At 40.4% G+C, this 27993-nt stretch overlaps 2 protein-coding genes across 4 annotated transcripts; both read right to left on the bottom strand.

The window, feature by feature from the left end:
* Positions 1–850: 850 nt before the first annotated feature.
* helz (helicase with zinc finger) lies at positions 851–22000 on the bottom strand. 3 transcript variants are annotated; one of them, XM_085911892.1, is made up of 34 exons: positions 21908–21992; positions 20440–20511; positions 19312–19542; positions 18710–18746; positions 18404–18528; positions 18194–18250; positions 17886–17937; positions 17713–17788; positions 17320–17518; positions 16929–17036; positions 16482–16623; positions 16029–16184; positions 15655–15925; positions 14854–14980; positions 14540–14752; positions 14037–14176; positions 13285–13464; positions 11897–12001; positions 11228–11406; positions 9836–9954; positions 8741–8886; positions 8173–8320; positions 7896–8079; positions 6746–6974; positions 6219–6489; positions 5088–5133; positions 4454–4641; positions 4100–4304; positions 3943–4013; positions 3207–3702; positions 2870–3116; positions 2132–2747; positions 1430–1733; positions 851–1274 (listed from the first exon to the last, which is right to left on the bottom strand). In XM_085911892.1, the coding sequence occupies exons 3-34, from the start codon at positions 19522–19524 to the stop codon at positions 913–915; spliced, it is 6012 nt and encodes a 2003-aa protein (XP_085768018.1). In that variant the 5' UTR covers positions 19525–19542; positions 20440–20511; positions 21908–21992; the 3' UTR covers positions 851–912. The 3 variants fall into 3 exon arrangements, with proteins under 3 accessions (XP_085768018.1, XP_085768017.1, XP_085768019.1); XM_085911891.1 differs by lacking the exon at positions 20440–20511 and having other exon boundaries at positions 21908–22000; XM_085911893.1 differs by lacking the exon at positions 20440–20511 and having other exon boundaries at positions 11897–11998; positions 21908–22000.
* A 656-nt stretch (positions 22001–22656) lies between these two features.
* psmd12 (proteasome 26S subunit, non-ATPase 12) lies at positions 22657–26754 on the bottom strand. Its single transcript, XM_085913055.1, has 11 exons — positions 26506–26754; positions 26071–26130; positions 25770–25898; positions 25586–25693; positions 25181–25285; positions 24926–25075; positions 24540–24674; positions 24336–24448; positions 23711–23885; positions 23301–23378; positions 22657–23114 (listed from the first exon to the last, which is right to left on the bottom strand). The coding sequence occupies exons 1-11, from the start codon at positions 26611–26613 to the stop codon at positions 22905–22907; spliced, it is 1371 nt and encodes a 456-aa protein (XP_085769181.1). The 5' UTR covers positions 26614–26754; the 3' UTR covers positions 22657–22904.
* Between the last annotated feature and the right edge of the window lie 1239 nt (positions 26755–27993).

Below are 27993 nucleotides of genomic sequence, written 5' to 3'. Positions count from 1 at the left end.
AGCGAGACTAAATTGAATAACAAGCAGCCACAATGAGAGCAGTGAGAGGGGATTGCTTCCACAGGAAAAACTTTATTAAAAATTCTAACTGATGCCTAAAACGTAAAGCATAAAAGCAATATTTGTTTTGTTTCTTTTCAACAGAATATGAAGACACCACCGATTCCCTGTTTTAAAATTCAAAATGGGCTCTAATAATGGAGGGGAAAACGTTCATACATGACAACGCTTCAAAAATGTGGAATATTTGGGTTAACTGGCTGTGCAGAATGTCCAACATATCTGAAAACATAACAAGGGTCTATAATAATTTAAGGACATGTCTGTGGCATACGATTCAGTCATTTATTGTCTTTAATGTACAGATTAGAGGAAACTGTCTACTTCTATACACATCTCCATGTAGATTCTGTCAGCTGACCACTTAGCTTTTGACCCTTGCCACAACTATAGTAGTACAAAAACAAATCAAGTGAAAACTCGACGAAACTGCCAACGCGCGTGTTTAGTGAACAGCAAAACTAACTTCAATATGGAAGTAAAAATGCAGGAAAGCTAAGTGGCCAACCAAATTTTCATAAAATTTTTTTAATACTTTTTTTTTTTTCTTAGCATTACGTACATATACAATTGTAGATAATATAAGTATATATGTTCATATATACATAATGACTATGTATATATACTGGTAATGCATTCATTATATATACTTTTTTTTCACAGATATGCGAAACAGGATAAACGGTTACAAATAAAAGGTTTAAAATGGAACAAAATGCAGAAAACAAACCTACTGATCGAAACGATTTGTAAATAAACTGCACTATTTTTTTTGTATTTTCAGGTAAGATTTTTCTGTTTTTTTTTTTCTTTTTTAAATGTTTTAGGGGGTATACAGGTAGAGGGTGACACTCATTTGAAATAGGAATAGTAGCCATTGCTACCATCTGAACTCCCTATAGTGAGCTCCTGCAGGAGCGAGAGTGGGTCGCTGTTCTTTTTAGCCTGCTCAGGTCGAATTGCTCGTGGTTTGGGCGGAGCGCGGAGAGCACTGGCATAGGACATAGTAGGTGCTTTGTTTAGATTTGGAGCTGCCTGAACGGGCTCTGCAGGAGCCTGTTGTGGCTGCTGCTGCTGCTGCTGTTTGTTGTTGGACATGAGGGGTGGGAACTGTCCAGGGTGCTGAAGGGAGTTTAGCGTGTGGGGGTGTGTTTGCTGTGCTGCCGGTGGCTCCGCCTTTACCTGCTCCTCCATCTGACGGAGGGCCTTGGAAGCTGACAAACACAAAAAGACAACATCATATATGCTGCATACAAATATGTGAAACATAAATTTTGGTTCCCTTTAACAAAACAAATTTAATCTTGTTGGCAGTCATATATTTTCTACTGTACACATACATGCAAACACCTCTTGTGAAATAGCCTACCTAGAAGTTCCCGATGATGAGTGAGGGTCCCACCTCCATTACATGGAATGTTCTGGAATGGACCGGGACCACCACCGTTACTGGGCCAGAGCTCATGTGAGGGGTAGCTGTAGGGAGGGTGTGGGTGGTGCTGCTGCTGCTGCTGCTGAATGTGCGGATGGAGGTGGTCCTGATTTCTGTCTCCTGCACAGGACTGGGACTGCTGGGACATGGCATTGTGGCTATTGGCAAGTGAGGGTTGATCAGGATAGCTGGAGGAAATGCGGCGCTGATACAGGGGCCGACCAGGACCTCTGGGTTCATACTGGATACAGGACAAAAGACGGAAAAGATTAAAAAAAGATCAATGTTCTCTCAATTGTAGCTTTGTTTACCCCAATGAGAACATATATAGCCCTAAACATCATTCTTCAACAGAGCTCTATAGTTTTATCCAAACATAATCAGCATCAACAATGACAGTAATAAGGTGCCAGAAGTGATAAAATAGTAGTATGTAATGCGAAGATGGAACAAAAATGTCTTTGGACCAATTTAAAAATTTATATGCAAACTCCTGATTGCAAAAAAATAAAAATATAATTAGATATTAATTCCAAGAAGAAGAATTGACCTGACACCTAAAAATTTTTTTTGTACAACTGCATTTGCGTCCAATACACTATACAACCAGCATAAGGCAACTAAATGTTTGACATCTACCTCATCTACACTGTGCAGGGCAGTGGTTGCAGATGTTCTGGGTGACAATGACTGGTAGGACTCCTGGTCTTGACTTTGCTGCTGCTGCTGCTGCTGCTGATGTTGCTGCTGCTGCTGATGGTGAAGCTGCATCAAATGGACTTGCTCCTGCCTGCTGGGTGGTGCCATGATGGGCAGTCCGTATGGAAGGCCGTGGGCCTGGTTACCTAACAGGTGGCTCTGTTGTGGCGGGCTCACGGATGCGCCTCCACCATGGGACCACTGGGTCTCCTGTAAAAGGTATTTGACCTGTGATGCAGGGGGACTGGCAGGGTGCGCTGGTGTCTGATAGCAACTGCTATTGTAAAGAGAATTTCCAACGGTGTGCTGCTGCAGAGCGGAGTTGTTGAGAACGTTGTTGTTGTTAAGGTGATCGCGTCCGCTTTCGTGGTGGTAAGGTCCAGACGGAAATGGGCCGGCATGATTTGAAGAAGCAGCTAAAGAAGATGAAGGGTCAGCTGAGGCACGGGACTGGCGATACTGGAGAAGGCGAGACTGTGGAGGGGGCTGAATTTCACTTGCTTCCCTGGTTTCAGGTGACTCGTGCTGGGGGATTTCTCTCAGGAGGCCTGTGTACCTGACGAGTGAAAATGCGTTGCATGAGATCTTGAAAAATCTGACATCAATATAACTATAGGTGAGACTAAACAGCAAAATCAATCCATTCTTTTTAAAACAATCTTTTAGGTATGGTCGAACCTGTTGAAAGGTGGACCAGTGGAAGTGGCATCTTCCTCTATGTTGGCACCAAGGCCCCAACTTGCTGCACGGTGTAACGGATGAGAAAAGCGAGTCATGGGTGGCTGAGCAAGGTGGGGGGTTTGTTGGGGCAAGGGGAAGGCGACACCCCCTGGGAGGAAAGGGCCTGCTGCTTCATTCCACTGGCCAAGCCTGGCAGCCTGCTGCTGTTGGTTCAGAACCTCCAGAGCCAAGGGCCGTCGCAGATCTGAAAAGACATGACATTAGCTTGAAAATGACTGCCCTTGTGATTTTGCAAATGACTGAGCTAATAATGAATGTATTGGAGACAACTCACCATGACCATCTGAGTGCGCTGCATCTTGTCCTTCCTCCCCAAAGCTACTGACTCTGTTGTGGTGTTGTGATAGATTTGGGTGGTGACCCCCCAGGTGGGCCACAGAAGTCCGAATAGAGCCTCCCATCTCTTCAACGCTTCCTGATTCTGGCACATCTAAAGTGGGAGACTGGATTGCCCTATGTGAGGCAATATTGCCACTAAAGAAGGATGCGCTGTGACCTCCACCAGGGAAGGCAGGGCTGAGCTGACTCTGCTGGACCATCGGTGGATGTTGCGGCTGGTTGACCCGATAAGGAAGCCTTGAGACCGGACACTGCTGGGGGAGAGATCTTCCACTGGCAGGATGTGTTGGGAAGGCAGGGTTGGGTGGTGCCAGATGATAATTGAGTGCTCTCTGACCGGCCGAGGGGTCTTTTCGGTGAAGCAGTGCATTTGGAAAACCAGCTATACCATCGGGCTGTGATTCCAGACTTCGACCTGTGTCAAAATCGCCCTGGGGGGCGGAGTATTGAAAAACAGAGGAAAAGAAGGTTTCGCAATTAACTATGATTTTCTTTTGCACATTTGTTTGTCTATCTGCAGACAACTTCCTGATTTATGAAAGACTGACCCCAAAAAGAGTTGGAATTGAGAATTGTTTGGAACCAGAATCAAAATGATGAAATTGAGTCAGAATGATCTAAAACATAGCACCGGCATATATTTGGTAGACAAAAAATGATGTACAGTGTACCTGTTTATCCTTAATTTCTGTGTTTTTTCTCTCAGGTGTCTGCTCCGACTTTGAACATCCTTCTAGTTTTCCTAAAACGTAGTCAACAACAACAACGTTACCAGCATAAATCCTTTTTGATTTCAAAAACTGTAGTGAAACAAAATTCAAAGCATGCCATTTCTAACTGCATCCGACTGTAGATCTGTGTCAGGGCTTGGTTGTCCCACTCCAAGGGGAGAGGGATGTACCACTCCACTGCAAGGAATAGGAGAGCCTCGATTCTGGGCCTGCAAGAGGTTGAAGTTGTAGGCCATGGCTGCCTGGTGGCTCATGATTCGTGGGTCAACAGCAAAGCGGTTCTGATAACTTGGCCATGGCAACTAAAAAAGACAATACAAATAATAACATCTTTTTTTATCAAGTCTAAAGATTGAGAAAAATGTCAGCTCTTCGATTTCAAACTACTAGATTACTTTATCCATATTTGGCTTGCACACATTTGTCAATTGTTTATCGAGCACAAACTTACAGGAAGTGGCACAGGCATGACCATGTTTCCACCATATACTGCTGGAACGTAAAGGATGCTGGCGCCAGTGTGAGGGTCTATCCTTTGAACAGGACTTGGTGACTTGCCCAAGCCAGTTGGGGCGGCACCCACAGGGGGTGTAAATGCCTGGATTGGGTTTCCCATTAGAACAGCTGGGTTGGGCTGGACTGCAATGAGAGAGGAGTAGAAAATACGCTGTAGTTGCCATTTATAGGCTTCGAGCATTGACTTGGGTATGGCACTTTGGAGTGTCGTTTATTGTATTTTATTTATTTCTCTCGTTTTATGTTTTAAATCGGTTTGAAATAAAGACATATCAAGTCACAGTGACTCGACATATTGCAGCTTCGATAGGATTGCCGAAGGATCTTTTACTACTCTGTGTGATTGGCACTTGTTATTTTTAAGAGAGAGCTGAGGTTCTAAGACATTGACGGTGATATGTCATTATTTCACCTCAAGTAATCATGGCTGCCAGAGGTGCATGAACATTCAACATGCAGTCAGCATGACAATAATTCTGCTGTTGAGTTGGCAACATGTTTCATACACTTTACTCCTCAGAAATAGTATCAGTTACACAGACTATCAGAAGACAACTCAAAACACTCACCATAACCTTCAGGTGGAAGGTGCTCTGTGTGGTTGGCATGTTTGCCCTGCAGGATAAAAGGATCGTTAGAAAATCACAAAGGGGGACTCGATAAACATCACGAGTGGCTATGTGGAGCTCATCCACGACTGTTAAGGTGGTCCTGTGGCTGTAACAGGTCGCGCTTTCAGCACCTTTTCATTAGTTATGGGGAAGCAGGAATTCAGCTGAACAATAACAGAACAACTAAGTAATAGATCATTGTCTTGCTTGTTTGTTACAACAAATCTAATTTTGAGCTCAAGACTCCGTTGTATAACTATGTTCCGACGGATCTAATGCTGTAATATCCAAAGACAAATCGGTCATCATAATTTCTATCGGTCTTGTGTTTACCTGCATTAACAAACTTGCATTGAAACACTGAACCTCTATGCCAACCATATTAGAAAGCTAATCCAAAAAGCATCGTGCAAAAAGCGAGAATGACACTTGTAACAATATGTGCCTCGTGAATACCCAAACAATAGGATGACCTTTTCAACAAGCAACATGCTGCATATGCTGAAATGACATTTACGGGAAGCATCATAGGATCAAGTGTGTCATTGCTTAATTGCATGTCTGTGTTGCTAAATCCAGCTGATGCTGCGGCTCATTAGGCCCAGTGGGTGATGGCGGCATGTTGGCAGCAGTGGCGATTTCGTTAACCTTTACCTCGGGGCAGACAGCGGGGACATACGCAGGCACATAAAAAAAATAAAAAAAAGCCCAACTACAAAAACAACCCAAAAACCACACACCCTAACCCTAGTTCAGTAAATAAATGGCCATAAAAGCAATTTCCTGTTGTGGGTTGGGTACATGAAACAACAGGGCAGTTTAGTCACAATTTAGGGCTTCCATAAAGATGGGCTTATTTAAAACACTGCTACCGTGCGCTGCAAAGCGACTGACTAATCTATTTTCTACCTATGGTCCTATCTTGTCTTGTGTACACAGTGAATAACAAAGACTGCAGCAATATCACTGGATATGAAAGTGAGTTTGATATATACAATCCACAAATGTTATTGCATGTTTTTCTACCCCCCCCTACAAACAAAGGTTAATATACACGCTCATAATTACAGATACTCATACACCCCTTACCTTAGGTGGTGACTGCTGCTGTTGCTGCTGTGTCTGTTTTGTGGAGGATGTCTGCACATGATGGGGATGGTGGTGGGGATGTAGGGCCTGTGGAGGCGGGTGCCCTTGCAGGGGCCTGAGGGCACGGGGGATGAATTCTGGAGCCAGAGGATTGAGAACATAGGTCTTCTTTAGCTCCAGGGCCTCTAACTGGGTCTTTATTTGCTCAAAGGTGATGCCATGGAGGCTTGAGTTTTCATGGCAGATGGAAACAAAATGCTCCCAGAACTTTCTGAAAATGAATCAAGAGAAAAGTCAGCTTTTTAAGGAAGAGTATTCTTTAGTGGTTTCTAACCAAAGTGTCACAACTACAATACAGTGGTAGTCAAAGCTAAATTCTTTCAAAACATCTGGTACAAGCTGCTCTAAACTACTACTTCTCTAGCTGAAGTTAAGTCAGTTGGCAGTTTTAAAATAATATTGTAAAAATATACATGTACCACACTTTAACAAATCCTCCAATGGTATGAAAGACGGCTTGTATTTACCTGCAGCGTCCAACAGAGCACAGTGCAATTGGGTCTCCCACGACCGCAACCAGCGACTGAGCTCTGGTGATGGCTGTGTTGAGCAGCTTGTAGTTGGACAAAAATCCGTAGTCCAGGTCCTCAGTGGAATCCTCCACAAGCTGCTCTTTCCGCTTGATGGCTGTTTGTTTGCGCTTGCAGGTATGCCGCGTCCGCACCGTGCTTAGGAACAGGACCCGGAACTGTTTACCTACAAACATGTCTTGGTTGAGTGCTCATTCTAAACTGGCATTTCATTTAAGAAAGAAAGAAATACACACAGCTAGTTGTCGCTAAAGAATAATATTCACTTGAATTGAAATAGTTCAAATAACAGCAAATTCTTTTAAATCACACCACAAACATTAGACCCCACTAAAATCTGTAATAATAATAATAATAAAAAAACAAGGCCCTGTAATTATTCAATAAATGACTTTGCACATTGCTACTAGATCACAAAAACTAACATCTGTGCGCTGTTCTAATTCACTTTCTGGCATTAACCAGTGCTGGTTGAGTGTATGTGTCTCCGTGCCTTTTATGTGCAATTAATGAGGGGCTTAATGACCTGAAGAAAGCATCTGGATAGGATGCAAGTGGAAGATGTATGATGCTTGATCAGGGGAGCGAACGCTCGAAGCTCTCACATACCCCTTATAATGAGAATTGATGATGTGGAGGTTAATATACACGCTCATAATTACAGTGGGTCATACCAGGGTAGTGTAGTGTGCTTACATTCCCAATGAGAATACATATTAAGAGTATCTCAAAAAAGGGAATTGTGGATACAAAATATCATGGAAAAATATTACCAAGGGTTTTGGGATGCAGTTGCCCCTCAAAGGGTCATTAAAAGGGATGTCAATTTTAAATGGGATTACCAATATTGACAAAATCATATTTGTAAAGAGAAAAAAAAGATCGGCCCAATTTCATCATTAAGATCATTGTCCGAACTTTTTGTCACTTCCTTAGATCATTTCCAGTCAGCCTTCAACAAATGGAAATTCACTTCAATGCTTCTGACCAAGGGACACCTAATTGTAGGCGTCAAGAGTTAAGCACAAATACTAAATGACATGCATAAAAAAAAAAAAAGGTAACCTGGTAAGGGTGTTTTTCTCACCTTGGACATTGAGCACTCTTTCCACACTGACTTCATGCATTCTCTTCTTTCGGAGCTCAGCCCGAATGCGAAAGACCTGGTCCGAATACGGCGAAACCACTCCGATGCTGCCCTCATCCAGCTTTCCCCAAGCTACTGGCCACTTCTTGCGCAATTCCTCCACACGTTCCACAATCTCAAACACCTGTAATACAAAAAACATTTTTTAAATTAAACCATTAAACACGGTACTCAGATGTTTGTGAAATATGAACTAAGAAACTAAATTCTTCAATACCTCAGCATTGTTGTAGTAGGCAGTGCTGTTCTTCTCCTGGACATCTTCTCCTCGTGCAGTGAAGAAGGTTAGAGGATAGAAATCTTTGTGACAGGGCTGCTTTCCACTTGCCATCAACTTGCCATCATAAAACAACTCTGACGTGTAGCTGTGTGTGAAAACAATAGGCAAGAATAAGACAACATTTTAATCTTAGTCTGTTTATACACATCGTAGTAGTGGTTTCCCTGGTTCGTGTCAAATTTGCATACATACATGGTTATACCAGAACAAAAAAGACCTTGCCTTAGGACTGAACATGTCAACTTGCAACTTTGTTTTTTTTTTTTTTTTAAATTATTATTATTTGATGTTATTCCACAGGTCAAACTGTATCTTTTTGAAGCATCTGAAATCTCTGTGAGCATTGCCCTAATCATGAGACTAGGTATTCTGAAGACCCAAGTCAGTCTGCTTTCCTCTCTCTCTCTCTCTCTCTCTCTCTCTCACTCACTCTGTCTCCCCTCTATTAAGCATCTCATCACCCCAAAACCATTCCTAGGCCAGTGCACTGAGGGCTCACACCTACTTTATGATAGCTTCATGGGAGCGGTAGTTCTCACAAAGAAGGATGCGGCATGGGAATTCTGATGGGTAGTGTTCATACAGTCTGTCCAACAAGGACACGTGCAGGTTTCGCTCACGGGCGAACTCGCTGTACACAAATGGACTCAGCTGTAGATTGAAAAAGGAAATTAGAGTGGCTTGGTCATTTTCATGAACTGCACAATAATACCTTTTAGAAGCAAATATTTTTAATATCAGGCTTGTCATGACTGATTGGCAAATGCCATAACATAAAGAGGATTCTTTGCAGATAGCAGCCTGGTTACATTGGGGAAATGCAATCAAAAAATAAAGGCAATGCAGTTATGGACAGTTGGCACACAGGTGGTTGGTTACAGTTTAAACCCACTATTGAGGGCACCAAACAGACTAAGTAGTAATTAAAATGAATTTGCTATGTGGAATTCTGTAAAGCTGTCATTCACTGTACTGTTAATCCTCTGCAATTCATAGAAAGCAGGAGATAAGGAAATATAAAGCTAGAAAGCTATAAATCCATATGTGGACTTATAAAGCTTCACTGACGCTGTAGTTCATGCTCGCTATGGCTGAGCTGCTTGGACAGCTCAAACAAGGCTGTTTTCTTCTGATTGGGGGAAAAAAAACAGGGCTAATATCTGCAGCAAGCTCTTCCGCTCACCCTCAAAATGATTTTGATTTAATTAAGGTCTGACAGTGTGAAGACATCCCAGCATGTAAACAAAGGTCAAATGCCATACAAATGTCCATCAATCCATCCATTATCTGTACCGCGTGTTCCCATGAGGGGTCGCGAGCGTGCTGGAGCCTAACCCAGCTGGCATTGGGCAGTAGGTGGGGGACACCCTGAACCGGTTGATAGCCAATCGCAGGGCACACAGAGACGAACAACCATTCACACTCACGCCCCCGCAGGAACGGGGAAAACATGCAAAACCCCACAAAGGGAGGTGGAATCGAACCCGAACCCTCTTAACTGTGAGGCGGACGTGCTAACCAGTGCGCTATCGTGCCTCCTCCATACAAATGAACAGCACAGAAATCAATATTCTGCTCTAGCCATTTTTTGGGCACTTACCTGCATATGATCTCCAGCCAACACAATGCGGGTGGTACTGCTAGCTAAGGCAAAAGGCATGATCGTCTCACACTCCATGGCCTGGGCAGCTTCATCCAACAAGATATGAGTGAACAGGCCTAAATGGAATGGACAAAGCATTTTTGATAAATGACTGCTATAACTGAAATCAATGAATTACAATTTCATTATGAAAATCCCATGTTAAACTCAATGTACTTTTGTAACTTTTTTCCTATGCAGTTTGAAAATGGAGCATGTCCTTCTTGAAGAAAAATAGTTATTTTGTGATAGTAAGTTTCAAACTTGATTGGATGGCATAACATGTGGGGTCCCGCAAGGGTCAATCCTTAGGCAACTTTTGTTATCTGTCATTGCTCTGCAGATGACAGCTATATTTATAAATGGCATGATGTGTCAAGCAAAAACAACTGCCACAATGATCAGCACTTAGGAAAACCATTTAATAATAAATGGCAAGTCCCTCACTTTATGTACGTAAGCCCTGGTACATTTTCGCTTCAGTCGCTTGCCTTTTTACTGCAGTACATTTGACATGGAAAAGACAACCATTTAAAATTTACACATGAATGCCACTACGGTTGTTCAGTACGTCTAAAAACAGTCGACAAATTGCGTTCATCCGTTTTCTTAAAAGCAGAATTAACTATACAATTAAATAATCAAAATCTAGGTAGTACCTGTTTCGTTACCTTGACAATACTTTATCCATATCCTAAATTCAACTTTGAGGCCATAAATCTAGATGATTGGTAACATAAACCAGCCTAGACATCTTTCCGAAGTACCCAAGCACAGCTTTGAGGATTTGTGATAGCAACTTGGTAGAGGTTTTAGACTGTTTACATCACCATCAAACACTAGGCGAGCCCAAGAGATGGAATGTGGGAAGTAGCCTAATGATGTAAAAATACATTAAAACTAGCAGATGGCATTCCCACACAACAAAGTCCTCTCCCCCACTGACATTAAGAAGCAGTCATTTGCTTACCCTGACAAAGTGGTTCGTTTAGCTTGTCTTTTAACGCTACATAAATGAGTTTCATCACTGACTGAACAGTAGCCCTGTGTCAGGACAAGATAACAGAGTTGATAAGAGAGAAACTGCAGCTAACCGGATAAACATGGCTTTTCTTCAGCTGTCTCACCATGCTCAAGAAACAATATTCTATATTAAATGGCTGTACACATACTTATAAAAGATTAGCAGTTCAGTTTACATTCAGCCAAGTTGGACACCGCAAATATTTTTCACTTTGCAACATCAGTGGATAATATCACTGTTGTTACAAATTTCAGGATTTTTTACATTTTCAGATGTCAAACCACAAATAAATTTTATTGAAGTACATGAGATGAATTGCAACTCACCAGGTTCCAAGTCAAGCTGGCAGAGGTACTGCGAAGTGCTGAGGGTGACCACAACCACACGATGTCTGAGGATGTCATCTCTTGTGGGCATTTTAAAAGTGACCTGTGTGTTGGCGATGAGACAGTACTGCTGGACCACCTGGTGGACCGTCTTCACCCAGCGGTTCCTAAAGTATACCCTGAAAAAAGAGAAAAAAAACCCCAATAATGTTTCAATTTAATCAAATTTGGATACTTGTCAATCTCTCATTCTATATTTTAAAATCAATTATAACTTACACTTAAGAGTTCTTAAATTTTAAGTGCCACTTTCCTTTTATTTCAGACTTTTTTTCATATATTTTTGGTTTTAATCAAAACGTCCTGTAATAAGCTGCTTAGTTTGTGATGTTGTTTTCAAGTTTGACATTTACAGGAATCGCATCAGATGTGCTCCCATCCGTGTTAAAAAAATACAATAGACTTGTCAATGGCAGTGAATGAGTTAAATCTGTTTTATTCTGATGGCATTAACACAAGTAAAACCACAAGAAAATATACTTAAAGCCCTCTTCATTTCGGATTCAAATATGCAGAATTTATCAATAAGAAATGAATAGCATGTGCAAAGCCATATGCAATTCGCATTGGACTTCAGGCATCATGTCTTTATCATGCGCTTATCAATACCTGAGAGGTCTGGCATGTGGATTGCCTGCTTCAACGTAAGGATGAAGGTAGTCCTTAATGTAAAGGTCAGCTGCACTGTTGGAGTGGGTGCAGATCAGAACCCTGCTGAGACAAAAGACGAGCCACAGAGAAATCATACACTGAACTTACTGCAAATATTGTGCCCCAAGCTGCTGATATTGTGCCTGAAATAAATGCCAAAATCCTCCCCCCTCCCTTTTTTTTTTTAAGCAAGTTTAATAACCAAAGATCAGAGATGTTACTGTTGTGTTTACACATGGGCATTTATGAGTTAGCTGCGAAGCCAATTTGACTTATGTTGCTGAGCAGCTCAAAGGCAAACCAAAGTGGGAGGTCTTACTATGTTGTTATCTGAGCAATGTTAAGGTTGATTTAATGCTAGCATTCCAATTCACTAACCAGTAGTTACTCTGCAATGCAACATGCATTTTACTTTTAATCAAAACGCTATTTTTTTTTTAATTCAAATATCATTGCAAAAATACTGTACAATTATTCAACACAATACATTGTTTAAAACTCAACCTATAAAACTGGATAGGTACTTCAGCTACAAGGTTGCTAAATCATTTAAAAGCAGCAACATGATGAGCTACTGACAGAAGAACAAAAGAAGTTATTGTCCCTGAGTGTATGTCACGCAACTAAAATGGTAATCTCTGTTTGTCTTGGCTTTTAAAACATCTATCATTCATCCAAAACATTGAATATTACATGCATTCAGAGGCAAACGATAAAAATCTTACATTTGCTGTCTGTTTTTCCCCCAAAGATCTTTTTTCCCACTTTCATGTGACATGTAGTCAACCTTCTGGCACTTAAGGAACTAAACATTTAAGTATTTCATTCATTTGAGACCTGGTATATGGCATTGTTTCCATAAAGCGGTATTCCATAATTATCTGTACAGAGTACTCACTATCGACAATCCAACAATGTGCAACGACCAAAATGTGATTTAAAATTGTTAGGTATAATGTAGTTATCCAAATACTGGGAGTAAAACGTACTCAAATAAAAAAGTCCAAATTTGTTCTAATGATACTTGGTTTTGCAAGCAATTGGTTAGTTCGATGTTCTATCTTCTATCTTCTTCTTCATTTATTCACTATTTTTAAGAGCAGTGCTGTGGTGTTGACTTGTATTGCACAATGACCTGGGTCTCTTATTTTGTCCACCAATAAAAAATAAAACAAAGTACTTTAAAGTGGAATGAATGTCATGTTTCGGAAACAACTGTAACAAAATGAAACAAATCAAGTGATCAAGAATGACGCTTAGGAAAATTGGTGGTTTGGGACTAACAATGATTACAAATTCATTGGCCAAATTCATTGGTACAAATTACAACTAATAAACACGCATACCTGCTAGTTTCCTGGCGGAGGATGTGTTTGACAGCCTGTGCCAGAGTGAATGTCTTGCCAGTGCCATAGGGTCCAATAATGAGGACTGGGGGCAGGGGGATAGAGACAGGTGTTGTGATGGCTAAAATGGCTTCTTTCTGCTTGGCATTCAGACGTGGATCCAGCTGTTCATCCCACTGCCTGAGGGACAGAGAAGGATGGGTTCAGTAATGATTTGATGAAGCTTTTATTGAAATAGAGCCACTAAAACCTCGTGTATGCCGACGGTCTCTACTCTACTTGGCATTTAGCCCAGTCTCCACTGACAAATCTACCTGGCCAGCTCTGCGGACCACCACACTGGGAAAAAAGCTGCCATGAATAACAAAGAAGAAAAAAAAAAAAGAATGGCTTCCAAGCAGATAAGTACTCAAGCAGATAAGTACTAAGACTATTATCTTTCTATTCACATCAAATACAACAATCAATATCTGGAGCATAGCTGAGTGAAAGCTTAGTAAATTGCAGGGCTTCATATTGTACCTGCCTTTGACTTCAGTCATTAAATCAAAATCTATAAGGCGGTTTCATGATGCCTGACAGATCAGCGAGTCAAAGTGTAATTGGTCATTTCATAAATTAGCATCACGGGCTCTCTGTGAGGATAGCATCATGTATTGCAGTTACAAGATGCATTTGACAAACTACGCTTCCGACAAAAGTACTCGGTTGGAGGAATTGCAGCATTGAAGAGTGTGTAATGCGAGAATTACCTGTTGGGGCTCCAGGGGATGGTCGGGACAAGGCTTACATCAGGGAAGAGAATGCTATTGTCTTTACTATCTTTGATGCGATCCAGGGCATAGTGCATCTCGCACAGTGGAAGCCTGTTCAGCTGGAACTGGAGCTCCACCTGATGCATAAACAACGTGATCCTTTGACTAAACAGACAATTTAAATCAACAGCTATACACACAGTAACACTACAGCTGTCAAATGTGGGCTCTTTGGTTAAAAAAAACAAAACAAACAAACTGGTACAAAACCGGTAAAAAAACAAAACAAACAAAAAATAAATAAACACATGATCAAGGGGTATCTGGGGTAGGGCTGCAAAGTGAAATTTAAATTGTGATTACGATTTTGACTGCCATGATAGTATTAACCTGATCGTGGACGATATAAGGTTTCATCTTCAATCAAGAACTTTTTTAAGCGGGAGACAGTTAAGAACCAGTGGGGGGGGTCACATTACAGGCATCATTAGGTTGCAAACCTGGAGTTTTCTGTCAGGCAATAGTCCAAGTTCATCACAGCAGTCTTTGCAAATCCTGAGGAAGATGTATTCCTTGGTCTTCTCCTCAATCACAGCTTCGTAGACACGCTCTTTAACCCCCGGAGGAGGCTGGCTGCTGAAGCCCTCCAAGCCCAAAGGCAGGAAGAGAACTGAATTCACCTTGGTCATTACTAGTCGTCCAGCCAGTGTGTCCTGAGGGGTGATAGAAACGCTGCTGGGTTTAACTAGCTAACAGAGAACGCAAAATGTTCATCTTTAGCGGTACTACAATGGGAAATCCATTCACACAATACCTCAGACAGTGTTTTTGTAAGTTTGAAACGTGCAAAAAGTTGTCCATTTTGGGCATACTTGGCTCCAACTGAAATGCCAGTTAGCATGAAGCTGGATACCAGCTGCAGGCTTACTTTGATGTTAAACCTTGGGAGACAAAAAAAAAGGTTAGAGGACCAACTAACACATTTACAAACCAGGGGACCATCAGAACTGGAAAAATCAAGGTGTCAAATTTAAAACAAAATCTGATTTGGCCTGTAAATACAAATCACAGTAGATTGTAGTGATTGTGTAACACTAAGGGAACAAATTGGGTCTGTTAAAAGATAATAATAATAATAGAAAAGCCCTGCTCTGAAATATCACCTCAGCCATTTTATTAGACCTTACTAGAAGTCTAATTGTGTGTGATAAGTCTGACACCTTGTGGTAGGCTGGAAACACACCAATTTGGGATTCACTCAAACATCCAATTTCAAAATTCACAAGGGTACTATTTTAGTTGGAATATCAAACACAAAGATGTAGCTTTACTAGTATTCCAACTGCCAGCATTTTTATAAGATAATTTGCACTTTTCATCCTGTTGTGCCGAAACACGATTTATTTACTGGTGGAATAGGAAAGCTCAAAAGGCATGAAAAGAACTTTGGTATTCAATATCTTTCCAACACTGCCAAAATTGTAAGCCGACAAAAAATATTGCCTCCTTTATTGTTGTAAATTTGACTGACTATTATCTATTTATGTGCACCTACCTGTTTATAGGAGGGCATTGCACCATACAATAAGGGAAGGAAAAAAAATCAATGACTTACTTGCTAACTTCTTTAAATTGTGCAATCTCCTCTATGTAGAGAAGGTCATGGAGCCGGGCTTGGTAGTTTTCTCTGGTCAGAGTCTTATCCAGAACTGACTGAGTAAAGAGCTGGTCCGCCGACAGTGGGATTTGATAGCGTGAAAGAAGGCTGCGCTCCAGATCACACATGGTCTCATTAGGTGTGAACCCAACTATAGTCTTACAGGAAGAGTCCCAACGTTTGGCAGTCATCAAGAGCTGCTGTCTAGCTGCCATCAGATGTTCAATATCTAGAAAACAAAAGCAAACAGTTAATTGCGCTTAACTATTGTAGGTTTTTTTTTCAAGCGGTATAGAAAATGGATGTGACAATAAAGCTTCTTTTTGACATACCTTCAATAGAGGCAGCATCCACCATGATTCGTTGCATCAGCACTGGCTCCGAGCCAAAGTCAAAAACTATGGTTTGTCTGAAGGTGCCAAAGATCTCTGTTGTGAAGTCCACGGTGACCTTGTAGACACAGTGGTCCATGCCATTGTCTGCCACCACTGTCCGTAACAAAAATCACAAGGAGTGAATTTATTTGTCAACCGTTTCAGATGAACTTGACACTCTGCATTGTAAGGCATTCAATAAAATATACAAAGGGAGTACTATATAATAGCTCTGTCAAACATTTTAGCCAGAGAAAAGCAAGTACTGGTACCAGATGCGGATATCAGTTTAATTGATAATTCAATTGGGTGGTAGCATGGGTCATCTGAATAGATAATTCAAGATGCGCACGAGGAAGGTGATGTGGTCCTAAACTCTTAGTATATTTAGTCATATACTAAATGACATACCTGCAGTTTCTTTTTGAGGAGTCCACTCTTGAGAGCCAGCAGACACAGTTTGGATCTGCTCCCCAGCAGAAACTCCTGTGATGGAAAAATGTGGTCTGTGGGCATCGTAGAGCAGGGCTATGCGATATAGCTTTCTGGGAGGCTGACACAGATGACAGAAAAGAGAAAAACGGTGGCTTAGAACAGAAAACACATTGCATTTTAAAATACTGTTCCATTCATAATGGCAAAATTCAGATACATGCATTGGATGGTTATCAATAAAGATGTATTATACGTGTAAGGAGTGAGAGTGACAAATTGAAAAACTACTTGAGCATGGAGATTAACATTATTTTAAAGGGATTCAAGAAAACAATAATAAAAAAACATTTGAAAATGTTCAATCAAGAAAAACGAGTCAAATGCACATCCCTGATAAAGCACAGACAATTTTTCCTCCCCTACCTTGCAGAGCAGTGAGAAGGTCCAAGAGTGGAAGGATTTTTTGGTGGTGACAGTTAGAGAGAGGCTTGAGCTGGTTTCAACAGCGACTCCTTCTAAACAATCACTAAGCTGGAAAGAGAAAAACAATTAGGTCAAATGCCGATACTTTTTTTTACTTCTACAGGTTAATTATTGCGGACTTGGGAAAAATAATTCTCCATTGGGACTGAAGGGCAGGAGGGATTATAAATGTGTTTTAAATAAATGTGAAAAAAGAACAACAGTTATTTCTAATTCTATTGCTATAGCCTGTGGTCAGTTTGCTGCAGATAAGCATCATAAGCAGTACCATAAATTCAAATATCAAGATGAAAGTGTCTATAGTATATAAAATGTGTTTTCTATCTCATACCACTTTCTCTGGAGACAGAGAGTTCATCCACTTCTCAATTAGTGTCTCCATGTAATTTTCGGTGAAGTGTTTGCTCTCCTGCTGTTGTTTGAGACGGATGAGGCGCGATGCGTAGCGTTTCTGCCATTCCATTAGCTCCTCCTGCGAGTGGGCCGACGTACACTGGGCCCCATACCGACACAGACCCTGCTCCAAGTACCTGAAGGAGATGTGAGCAGTGTGGTTGGGTGCTTGTTCAACAACAAAGTTTTTATCTTGATGATTTTTTTCTCAATTACGAACGTAGATGAAGATACAATTTACCTTTCAACATCGGTCTGACAATTTAAAACTCCTCATCCAAACTCACAATACTTTCACAATTTAAGACCCACATTTGTGTTTGTTTCTAACCTTTTACAGAGTGTGTACTCTTCACTGCTGGTGACTCCTCGAGGAGGGGGCCTGAACTGCCAGCCATCTTGTACCTCTGTCAGCGTACACAAAGTTTGACGGTCAACGAGGCTGAATTAAAACCTTTTGCAGACCACAAAGTTGCGTGCAAATGTTGGCAAACTTTTGCCTACCCTCCTCCTGGTCATCTGTGTATTCAGGTGCCATCTCACTCTTCTTTATAGCCTGACAGAAAAAAAAAAGGATGGGGTAATGGTTAGGTAGAGACAGACAATTATTTTGGCATGGCTATTAATTGACACACTGGAATTCCAAAAGAGATTCAAAACAGCTACATATGACACTGAGTGGGATTATATAGTTACAAGTTAGCGAATATGACTCTTGCTTATAGTATTGAGCCATTAAAACATGGCAAAAGGGCATAAACAAGAATGGAGCGTAAGCATGGCAATGTGGTGCATGACAGTTTGTAACTGACCTCGATTTCTGAAAACAGAATTTTTAATCTGGATATGTCCTTTGCAACAATGCCATTCTGCAAAAGAAGATGGAGAATTTTATTACAGCAATGATTTGTAAGATGTATTTAAGGACGTGCTTTGGAGTGGAAGGAATACATTTGTCAACCCATCAGTTATCTGAACCGCTTAGTACACAATGTATTATAGTACATGTTCATTCAACGTACCGTAGGCTCTCCAAACAAGGCTTTAGAAAGGATGCTGGCCACATCCTGCAGGCTGCCATCCAACTGCATAGAGTTCAAGCTGGCCTGGAGCAAACTGTCTCCCACGGTCTGATCTTCTGCCAGGACTAGGTTAGAAAGAAAAGCAAGAACATAACGCCTAAGACAATAATCAAAGTGTAGAATGTTCCTACTCAGTGTACTGTACATGCAAATTCAGAGCCATCTGTACTCATGATGCGCGCCAACTTTCTTTGCACCTCCGTAGTTTGCTTATCAGTAAGAACTCAAGAGTTGAAAAATGCTTACCGTGTTTGCAGTCTTCATCTGCTTCATCATATTTTTTCTGTTGTGAGAGAAACAAATAATTTGAACAACAGCCACGACAAATATACTTTAGACATGCTGTCGGGGTCAGACCTTCACTCACAGAAGTTCAGAGAATTACTATCTACAGTAGGCCTCACAATGGACTTGCTTCCACTGTTAATATATAATACAAGTCGTTTCTATAATTGTAGGTGTTGTGAGAAGAGAACCGTGAGGGACAAATGTTTATTATTCTCATTAAATCTCCCTTGAGGGACACATGATTTTTATTCTCATTGAATCGCTTCTTTCTCGTTATGGGTGAAACTGCAAGTTAAAAAGATCCAGGAAAGGAGACTTTGAATTTCTCCTCCTTAATCTATAACCGCTTCAAACAACAAATTATATGGAGAGATACTTATTGTTTGTATTATTGCCAGTGTTTTATGTAATATTTCTTGTTGTATTGTTATTTTGTTTTTGCAACGCGCTTCGTTACGGCACACATTGATGTGAAAATGCTGTACAAATATTGCATGGTATAACGGACTATTTCAATTTTGACGATGTATAACAAGACATTTGATCAGCACTGTACTCACCAACTGAAGAAAGGCAGCGATGCGGTAAAGCAGGGCGCGATTGCGTAGGCTTCCGGAAGGCGGGTTCGGTGAGAGTGGGGCGCCTGTGGATTGGACTTGAGGAGCGAGGACTGCCAAGGTGTCCGTGCTATGACATACTACCGCCTCATAGTCCCGCCTGACTAAGGATCTGCTGGCTTCTTCACATGATTTCTCCGCTCTCCTGTCCGCCATGACTCAGGGACAAAACTTCTGTGAGGGGAAGATGGGGGGGAGATCACATCAACAAAGGCATACGTATACAGATATACATGTATGGATGGGTATTCTTCGCATTTCAACTGGTGCGGTACAGATTCGTGGTACATGGGATTCAATACCAGTCATACCAATTTTTGGTACGTTTGCTTGTGGTCATAAATGTTCATTTATTTAAATGTATTTGTTTTTTTTCAAAATTTAAAACTCAAGGACACACGACATGAGGAGGATCTTTAACTCAGACCAGCACTCATCACCACTATTCCATCAAACATCTGAGTATTATCAATAATGTAGGTGGTATCTTTTTATTCTGAATTCATATATTTCATTAAACATTGTGAATGATTACAGATTTCTTCGGGAGACATTTTTTGTTGCTTGCAGCTACAGGTCAGAGAGATCTCAGAGAGGTCTCAGATCAGTTTAGCAGTTTATTGATATGAAATTCAGTTTCTGAAAACTTTCTCTTCCTCATATTTCCAAACGCTGCTTGTTCTTGTTTGTGATTTAAATGTGTTTTGCGTTTTCATTTCTTGAAACCATAACGTTGGATCGTCCCACCAACAATGACTTGAAAGCCATGCTAAGGGCTTCCTTATGGTGTGAAAAAACAAATGCATTCTAGAGAGAGAAACCTTATATATGTCATGTTAAAAATTGGACACGGCCGTGGTTGTTGTTTTGAAGTTGTTAACCCATCCATTATCCATAATGCTTATTCTGACAAGGGGCGTACATTTATTATTGCATCTTGATTTGTTGAAACTACAATCACTGATAGTAATGACAAGTGAAGTTGAAGACTATTATCTTGCAAAAGGCAGGTTACATTCAAGCAGTTCACGCTAAATATTCTGTATTTAATATTCACTTTTGCAGATTTACCATTTGTTGTGGCTGGCTGGTGCATGCAATTTCAGCATGGGCATTGAAATTTTATCTTGGTTCAGTTGCTACCTGTTGACAATGATTTGTTTTAATAGCAAATGAGAAACATCACCAACCACAACTATAAAATCAGGGGTAAATTGGTTGCCATGGAGTTGCTATGAAAAGGTAAAGGGTATGAAAAACCAAACATTTAAAAACAGCGCCTTTTATGTTTGGCAGAATGCTGCTAATTTTTCTCTTTCACCCTTTATCTCATTTATAGTTGATTGTACATCTTTTATGTCATATAGAACTTACGTGGACTGTTTTCAGAATGTTTGGCCGTGGTAATCATTGGAGAAGTGTATTGGTGCTTGTTTTTATAATAAAGTCGAGAGAGGGAGATGACAAAATGGGGCAGGAGAATTGTAAAAGTAGCTTGTTTACTTTCAAACTTTGCTTGAAGCAAAACTGAGCAACATCATGTACACTGTGATCGCAACATCTCAGCCTGAAGGTGCCTGAAGGTGCAACGTTCAGGCACCTTCATGCCAGTCAATGGAGAATTCAAAGTTGGATCCCCTCTTATCAACTAACATTTAAAAACTCTATTTGGATGAGACAAGATTATGCTTGGTCATTTATGATTGTAATATTATAACATTAATATGACTATTTTATTTTTGATGCACAGCACTTTATTACGGCTGCGTGTTTTGTCAAAGTGTTACACAAAGTTTAAGTGAGACAAGGATGGCTTTTAAGACCATACAACTAGTATGGCAAAAAATATTGAGGATTGCAATGTTTTGTGTGAGACTCGTTTACATAAAGAAGAGAACAAAAGCCCATCACTGCACTGGCTGAAATAACGGACCAGCGAGCTTAGTAGTAAAATAATAATAACAACAATAATAACCAAATTGTTCTCGGTCTGACATAATGGTGCAGCCCCGTTTCGAAACTAGCCGACACATTTGGTAAACAGAAGATCGTTATACTTAAAATCGATGGGATAGTGGTAGAGTAAGGGCTTACTTTTCTCTTTGAGAGGCAAACTTGTTTTCACTGTAACAAACGGTGACGTTTCAAAGCCTCGAAAATGTCTCCATCGCGCCGCGTTTCCACAGGCACAACGGCAATGCCGTTAACAAGGCACGCAGCGATTGCAAGTTTGCTCGCTTGTTAAAACATGCATCTTCGCAGCACAAACCTTGAAAGCTCAAATAAAGAGTAGCAGGCTGCTGGGTTAATGTTAGCTGGCTAGCTTGGCTAAACTGGGTTCGCCTAAACAAAACGGGTTCGGGCCTGTGATTCTGCTACGGTAAATTGGCGCATATATTTGATATGACATCACCCTGTTGTCTACGCATGAAATCCAAGCACGCTTTATTTTCCTAATGCTGCGCATAAGCAATTATTTACATCGGCCTTCAAAAATGAAAGAAAATGAAAGGTTTGAAAATGGGAAGTCAATACTTACCTAGCTTTACTTTCTACGCCATCTTGGATCCACTTGTCAGACTCGCGCAAAGGATCATGGGACGAAATGATCTGAAGGTTGAAAGGAGCTCGGGTGCGTGCGTGCTAGTTTTCTGTGACATTCATTTTGTTCAAATAAATCAAAGTCACACTGTGAGAATTAAAAAACAATTGAAAGTGTCAGCAATGTGAATTTGAGATATTTAATGAAATATTAATATTTAGTAAAAATAAGCCTGGGTTGGTAGGTTCACAGCAATTTTGCTGGTAGAGAAATAACATTTCTTTGCATAAAATTTCATTGATGTAAAATGTCCTAGTATGTCACAGGTGAGCTGTAACCTATCCCAGCTGACATTGAGGAAGAGACATAGCAAAAAATGTGTCATGCTCAATAGCCACCGATTTATCAACCACTGTATGATGGCAGAGTTGTGTGAGAAATAATCAAGTGAGTTGCAAGAAATTTCCCATTCTCATTTTTCTTGGTATTACACACAACACAATAAGCACAAATATATTCATCCAAGCAGAACAATTCAATGTCCACAAAATACCAATATTTAAGATTTCAAACTGAGGAGTGAGATCACTTCAGCTGCTTTTTCCCGATGTGAAATTTAAGACCTGGTGAAGTTGGGAAATGCTGTGATTGCACGTGTTATTGGATGCATCTGGCAAATTCATGAAAGTTCAAATTATTATTCTTATTAGTACTGTAATGCTTGTCATTAAATAGTATATTAGACATTCGTTACACAAACGGAAGTTTATTTTAAATGGTCAGGCGGTAACAATTCAAGATGACGTTATAGCAAGATGTGACAGGAGTATACAACAGTCATGTATCCATTTTTAATGGAATAAACAACTCACTCAGCACAGCCCTGCTGCCGTGCTTGTACTGCAGCTCTTACGTTGGCCAACATATTGTATATTCAAAAACAATTCCTCAGAAGGAGGTTAAACTACAACAATGAAAAAACTACAATGTTGTTTCACTGCAGGTTGTGGATCATTTCCTCCTTGGCAATGAGATGTGTGGTCTTGTTGACCAGCGACATGAGAGAATTGAGTTTTTGTGACCAGTCATTAAGGAGGTCATTGGGATCTTTGGGCCTCTGGAAGTTGATGATTCCGGCCAGACGGTCCACTTTGGCGTAGATGGTCTTGTTCACAACTAAGCTGGAGAGAAACTCCTCGGATTCCTGAAGAGTATAACACGTCAGATTTTTCCTCACAGCATTTTCAAAATTGAGAAGACTGTATCCTAAGTGTACAATTTAAATAAAGGTAAGTATGGTGTTTGATGTTTTGGCAATACTAAAAGCATTTAAGAAATCCTTGAGTTTTCAAACGGGGTTGACAGTTGCAGCCAATTAATCACTTCTTACGTCAATGGAGAGGTCAAGGAGCCCAGCCATCCTCTTCATGGTGATTCTGGTATAATATTTGGCCATTATTCTTATGTTCTGAGGAAAAGAGGAGACATACATACAACACAATCAATATTTTATTTTCTGCTGCTGTAATTGCAACTGTGCTTATTTGGAGAGTGAGCCTGAGTGACAACATTTGCACATTATGCAAGCGGTGAAATGTTTTTTTTTTTTTTTTTTTTTTGGGAGGGAGTCCTGTCAACGTTGACAAATTTCACCAATTGCAGATAGGTCTGAACATATAACTCTCAATAAACTAGTGTTCACCGTATTCAAAGGTTAATACTTTATGTGTGGATTGCTAAAACCAATGTTGTCAATGTCACTTGTTTTGACCAATGTCTGTCACTGAGTCCTGGACTTACATGCTCCACTACTCTGTTCTTGAGGTCCTTCCACCGCTTCTCCGCCTCCTCGGAATACAAAAAGACATCTGTAGCGGGGCTCCCGGGTGAGCCCTCTCGCAGTTCCTTCCCATAATCCTCCACAAGGGCAGCCCAGCGCATAAGCTCCATGGTGGTGAATTGCTTCAGAAGCTCCCTGGAGATTGATCACGGTTACACAGACCACTGACATCACATTGCATTGCATTACTGAGACATACCGAGGACATCATTTTGCAATAAATGTATCGCAAAATATTTTTTTGCTGATTACAGTTACTATTAAGCAATTATTAACCAATGACTGTTGTTTTTTGGTATTGTTTAATGATTAATCAAAACCAAATAAACGATTAAGCAATATCACACAATTTCTTAGGTGCTGATTAATGCAAAAGAAAATGGTCTACTTAAGTGACAGTGGTTTAGTTTCTTATTCTTAATTGTCAAAATGTCGTCAAAACAAATCATGTTATTAAATGGGTGCCATGTGTAGAATTTTGAAGGGAAAAAATATTCCATTATAGAACACAGCTATAACTTCACAAAATGTGTAAAAATTGCTCTGAATACTTTCTGGAAGCAGCGTGTAAGTGGTGTCACTTACTTGTATTTGGGAATCTCTTCCAATTTCTTATCTGCACTGATTCTGTGTACGAGGTCAGACTGTTCATTCTCATATGGTGCAAGAATCACGTACAGCACGACACTCTTCAGGGCCTAAAACACACATTCATTTTGTGCACATTTGTTCATGAGGACAATTGACCAGTTATCAAGAGCGGGTATATTTAATGTAGCAAGAATGTACCTGCTGCCACTTTCTGCTGTCTTCCAAGATGCATGGGGTGTCATAAATGGCCCGATAGTGTTTGCAGATAGACAAGTAAGACCCCTCGTGTTGGTCCACTTGAATCATTAGGTTGTAATACTTCAGCTTCAGTTCCTAAATTGTTCATAGGGGAGAGAGTTTTCAGGTAAACCTTCATCCATATATCTGGTTCAGCACTCAATGGGGTTGCAGTAGAACTGGACCCTTTCCCAGATGTTTGGGCAATAGGTGAGGAGAACCCTCAAATAGTTGCCAGTTAATCACAGTTAATCAAACCCTTCTTAAATACACGAACAAAAAGTACACACCCTCACTCTTTTCTCCTGAACACTATATTTAAATGTGTTTTTATGCCAGTGTCTTACCTCACTGCCTTCCTCTTGGAAGAATTTGGTGTTTATCTTCTTGCTGATGATCTGTGTGCGAATGTAATCCTTGACAGCAACACAAAGCCTCATCTGTTCCAAGATGAACTCCACCTTTTCTTTTTTCTCCATCGAGCCATATGTCTCCACCTGAGGTTAAAAAAATATTGAAGGGTGATTACTTTGTTTGCAGCAGGATGAAATTGAACTTGGCAACTACCACCATATGAGGTGGTCCCAGTGATAGTCTCTTACCTGAAGCTCCTGAAGAATGGCTGCTGCCTCTTTTACATCTCCACTTTGTTCCTTGATATTAGCCAAGGTCTTTGTGAGCCTGGCACGCTCAATCTCGACATAGATCTGTGAGGAAGATATGTTTCAATACTTATCAAAAGATGCAAAGTCAAGCTTTGCCAACACAACATAACATTGAGGAAGTAAGAACACCAGAATGAAATAGAAATGATGTAGGAAAAGCTAAGTAAACATAAATCATGGTATTTGACGATTTGCTCGATTAAGGATGAGAAGAAAAACAAAGAAAATTCTAAGCGACATTACCCTGTGTGGAGAAAAAAGTAGTTCATGAAATTGGCCAAAAGATGCAACACAATGCCAAGATCCCAAAAAATTCAAGAACTGATTAGGGATAATACAAACCTTTCCAGCAGTCACAGTCCGAAGCGTGTCAATGAGCCGCAGCTTTATGGTCAAATCCGTCACAGAATCAACATATTTGTAACATTCTTGCACCATTTTTGCAACAGCCTAATGAGAGAAACAGTACAACACAAAATCATGAGAAAACTTTTTATTGAATGACATCGATGGAAATATGTCTGACCTGCTTCAGTTGACTCCTCCTTTTGGAAAGTAGCATAATGTTTTCGTTCAGAGCATCCCAGTCTTTTGCTGCATAACACATCTGGACCACAGCCACAAGGATTCTCGACGTGGACACCATGTCTGATGCCTTTGCAGAGGATAAATAAAAATAAGAAACATGTTAGCAGCACTAAAATCCCAATAAAATGAACATATCAATGACTAAATGTGTCCAAGGGCCCTCAATTTACACAATTACAAGTGCTATCCGTGTAATTACTGCAAGAAAAACAAAGTTAACCATCATCATTGCAACTTACCGTTCTAGTTTGCTTTTCTAATGATAACAGGCTTTCAACTGCTTCTTGCAGCTTGCCATCCTGATGGAAGAAAAACAGATTTTACATCACACGTTTAGCATTAGCAACATTTTGCACATTTGCATAGCACAAGCGTTTATTCAAGTTGATTGTTGGGATGATTATGATGATGATGATGGGTGATATTTACACAGACGGCTAAGCCTGCTAGCATACTATGCTTCATTATACAAACAAGCACACCGAAGGTAGTAAAATAGAAAATAATGGATGTGTGGAAGTTCTACATTTTATGAACTGCAAGCTCTTAGTTTCAAGGTATTTATCTCAGAGTTAGGGGGTACTTTTCAAGCGTGTAACGTTAGCTCAAATGCTAGAAAACGAGTACTTGACACCATGACTCAGCCAGCGGTGGCCTCTTTCACGACATCTTACTTTAGCCATTTTCTCGCATTCCGGGAGACGTTGATCTACAGTTGAGGCGTAGTCGATCTCCATTTTTACAATCTTTCCATCGGATCTTTCGGATCTTTCTTCTGCCATGTTTGTGATGTCCAGGTAACGATTAGTTACAACGGGTTTACTGCTCGTCAAGCTACCGCAAGTATTTTGCCTGTCATATGAACGGGACTGGAAGTTGACCAATCAGTTACGAGAATGGTAAAGGTGTCCAGTACGCCTGAAAGACCCTTAAAGGACCCGCTTTGGTTCCTTCTTAGCATGCCTTGTTAGATATTACTAAATAATTTCCCCCGTGTGCGTGCGTGCGTGCGTGCGTGCGTGCGTGCGTGCGTGCGTGCGAAAAAACAACTTTCACAGCAAATAGCCATTTGAGTGATACTTAAGTAGAAAGGAAAGTATTAAATATGAACTTTACACACACTTGTATATATTTTTTTCATCCTTTATTCCCTCTGTTATTACTGTGTACATTTTTTTTTATTTGGTGTATTTAAACCAGGAGTGGGCTACTTTGGGGGCTCAAGGGCCACTTCAGGTATTTAAAATAGAGATTTGTAGATGACAATGACAAAAACAGTAAAAACGTGTTTACAAATCATATACAATCGTTTTAATTAATAATTCTCAGGTTTTATTATGTTATGTTAGTTTTTTCATTTAAACTTTATCAAGTAAAGGCATCTAAGAACAGTGGATTTCCAACGACGACATGGCAACAGACTGCAAATAAAAGTCAAATAAAAGCAAAAACATATACACCTACACTTTATATTATCATAATTAATTATTTTATTGTTGTTTAATGCAAGAGTGACACAGTTAGCACGTCCTCCTCACAGTTAGGAGAGTGCGGGTTCGATTTGACCTCCTGCCCTCGTTGTGTGGAGTTTGGATGTTCACCCTGTGCCTGCGTAGGTTTTCTCCAGGCACTCCAGTCCCACATCTCAAAAACATGCTTGATAGGCCGATTGAGCACTCCAAATTGTCCATAGGTGAGATTGTGTGTGCGGATTGTTGTTCGTGTCTGTGTGCCTTGCGATTGGCTGGTAACCTGTTCAGGGTGGCCCCCGCCTACTGCCCGAAAACCGCTGGAATAAAATCCAGCACACCAGCGGTGTAGAAAATGGATGGATGGTTGGGTATTTAATTCAAAATGTAATGTCTAACATTTCACGTTTTTTAAGATATTTTATTTTAATAATTTTTATTTTTTAAATTTACAGTGATTCAATGGCCTTTGAAGGTGGGAATCAGTGTCACTTTACTTTACTGACCTTGTAAAAATACACTTTACTCAACAAGATTTTGCCACATATACGACTCAAGCATGTAACGTCTCCTATACACCAGTAGAGGTCTTTCTTGTAGCTTTCACTGATTTGAATCTAAACACGGACCATAAAAAGAGCTTAAAAGGGTCAAAAATGTCCCTCCTTGAAGCAGAAACAGCCCTGAATCCTT

The sequence above is a fragment of the Syngnathus leptorhynchus genome, chromosome 5 (genome assembly GCF_054491065.1).
Source record: "Syngnathus leptorhynchus isolate UIUO chromosome 5, UIUO_Slep, whole genome shotgun sequence".
Lineage (NCBI taxonomy): Eukaryota > Metazoa > Chordata > Actinopteri > Syngnathiformes > Syngnathidae > Syngnathus > Syngnathus leptorhynchus.
Note: the sequence above shows the minus strand (reverse complement) of the source record. Positions and strands in the feature narration are given on the sequence as shown.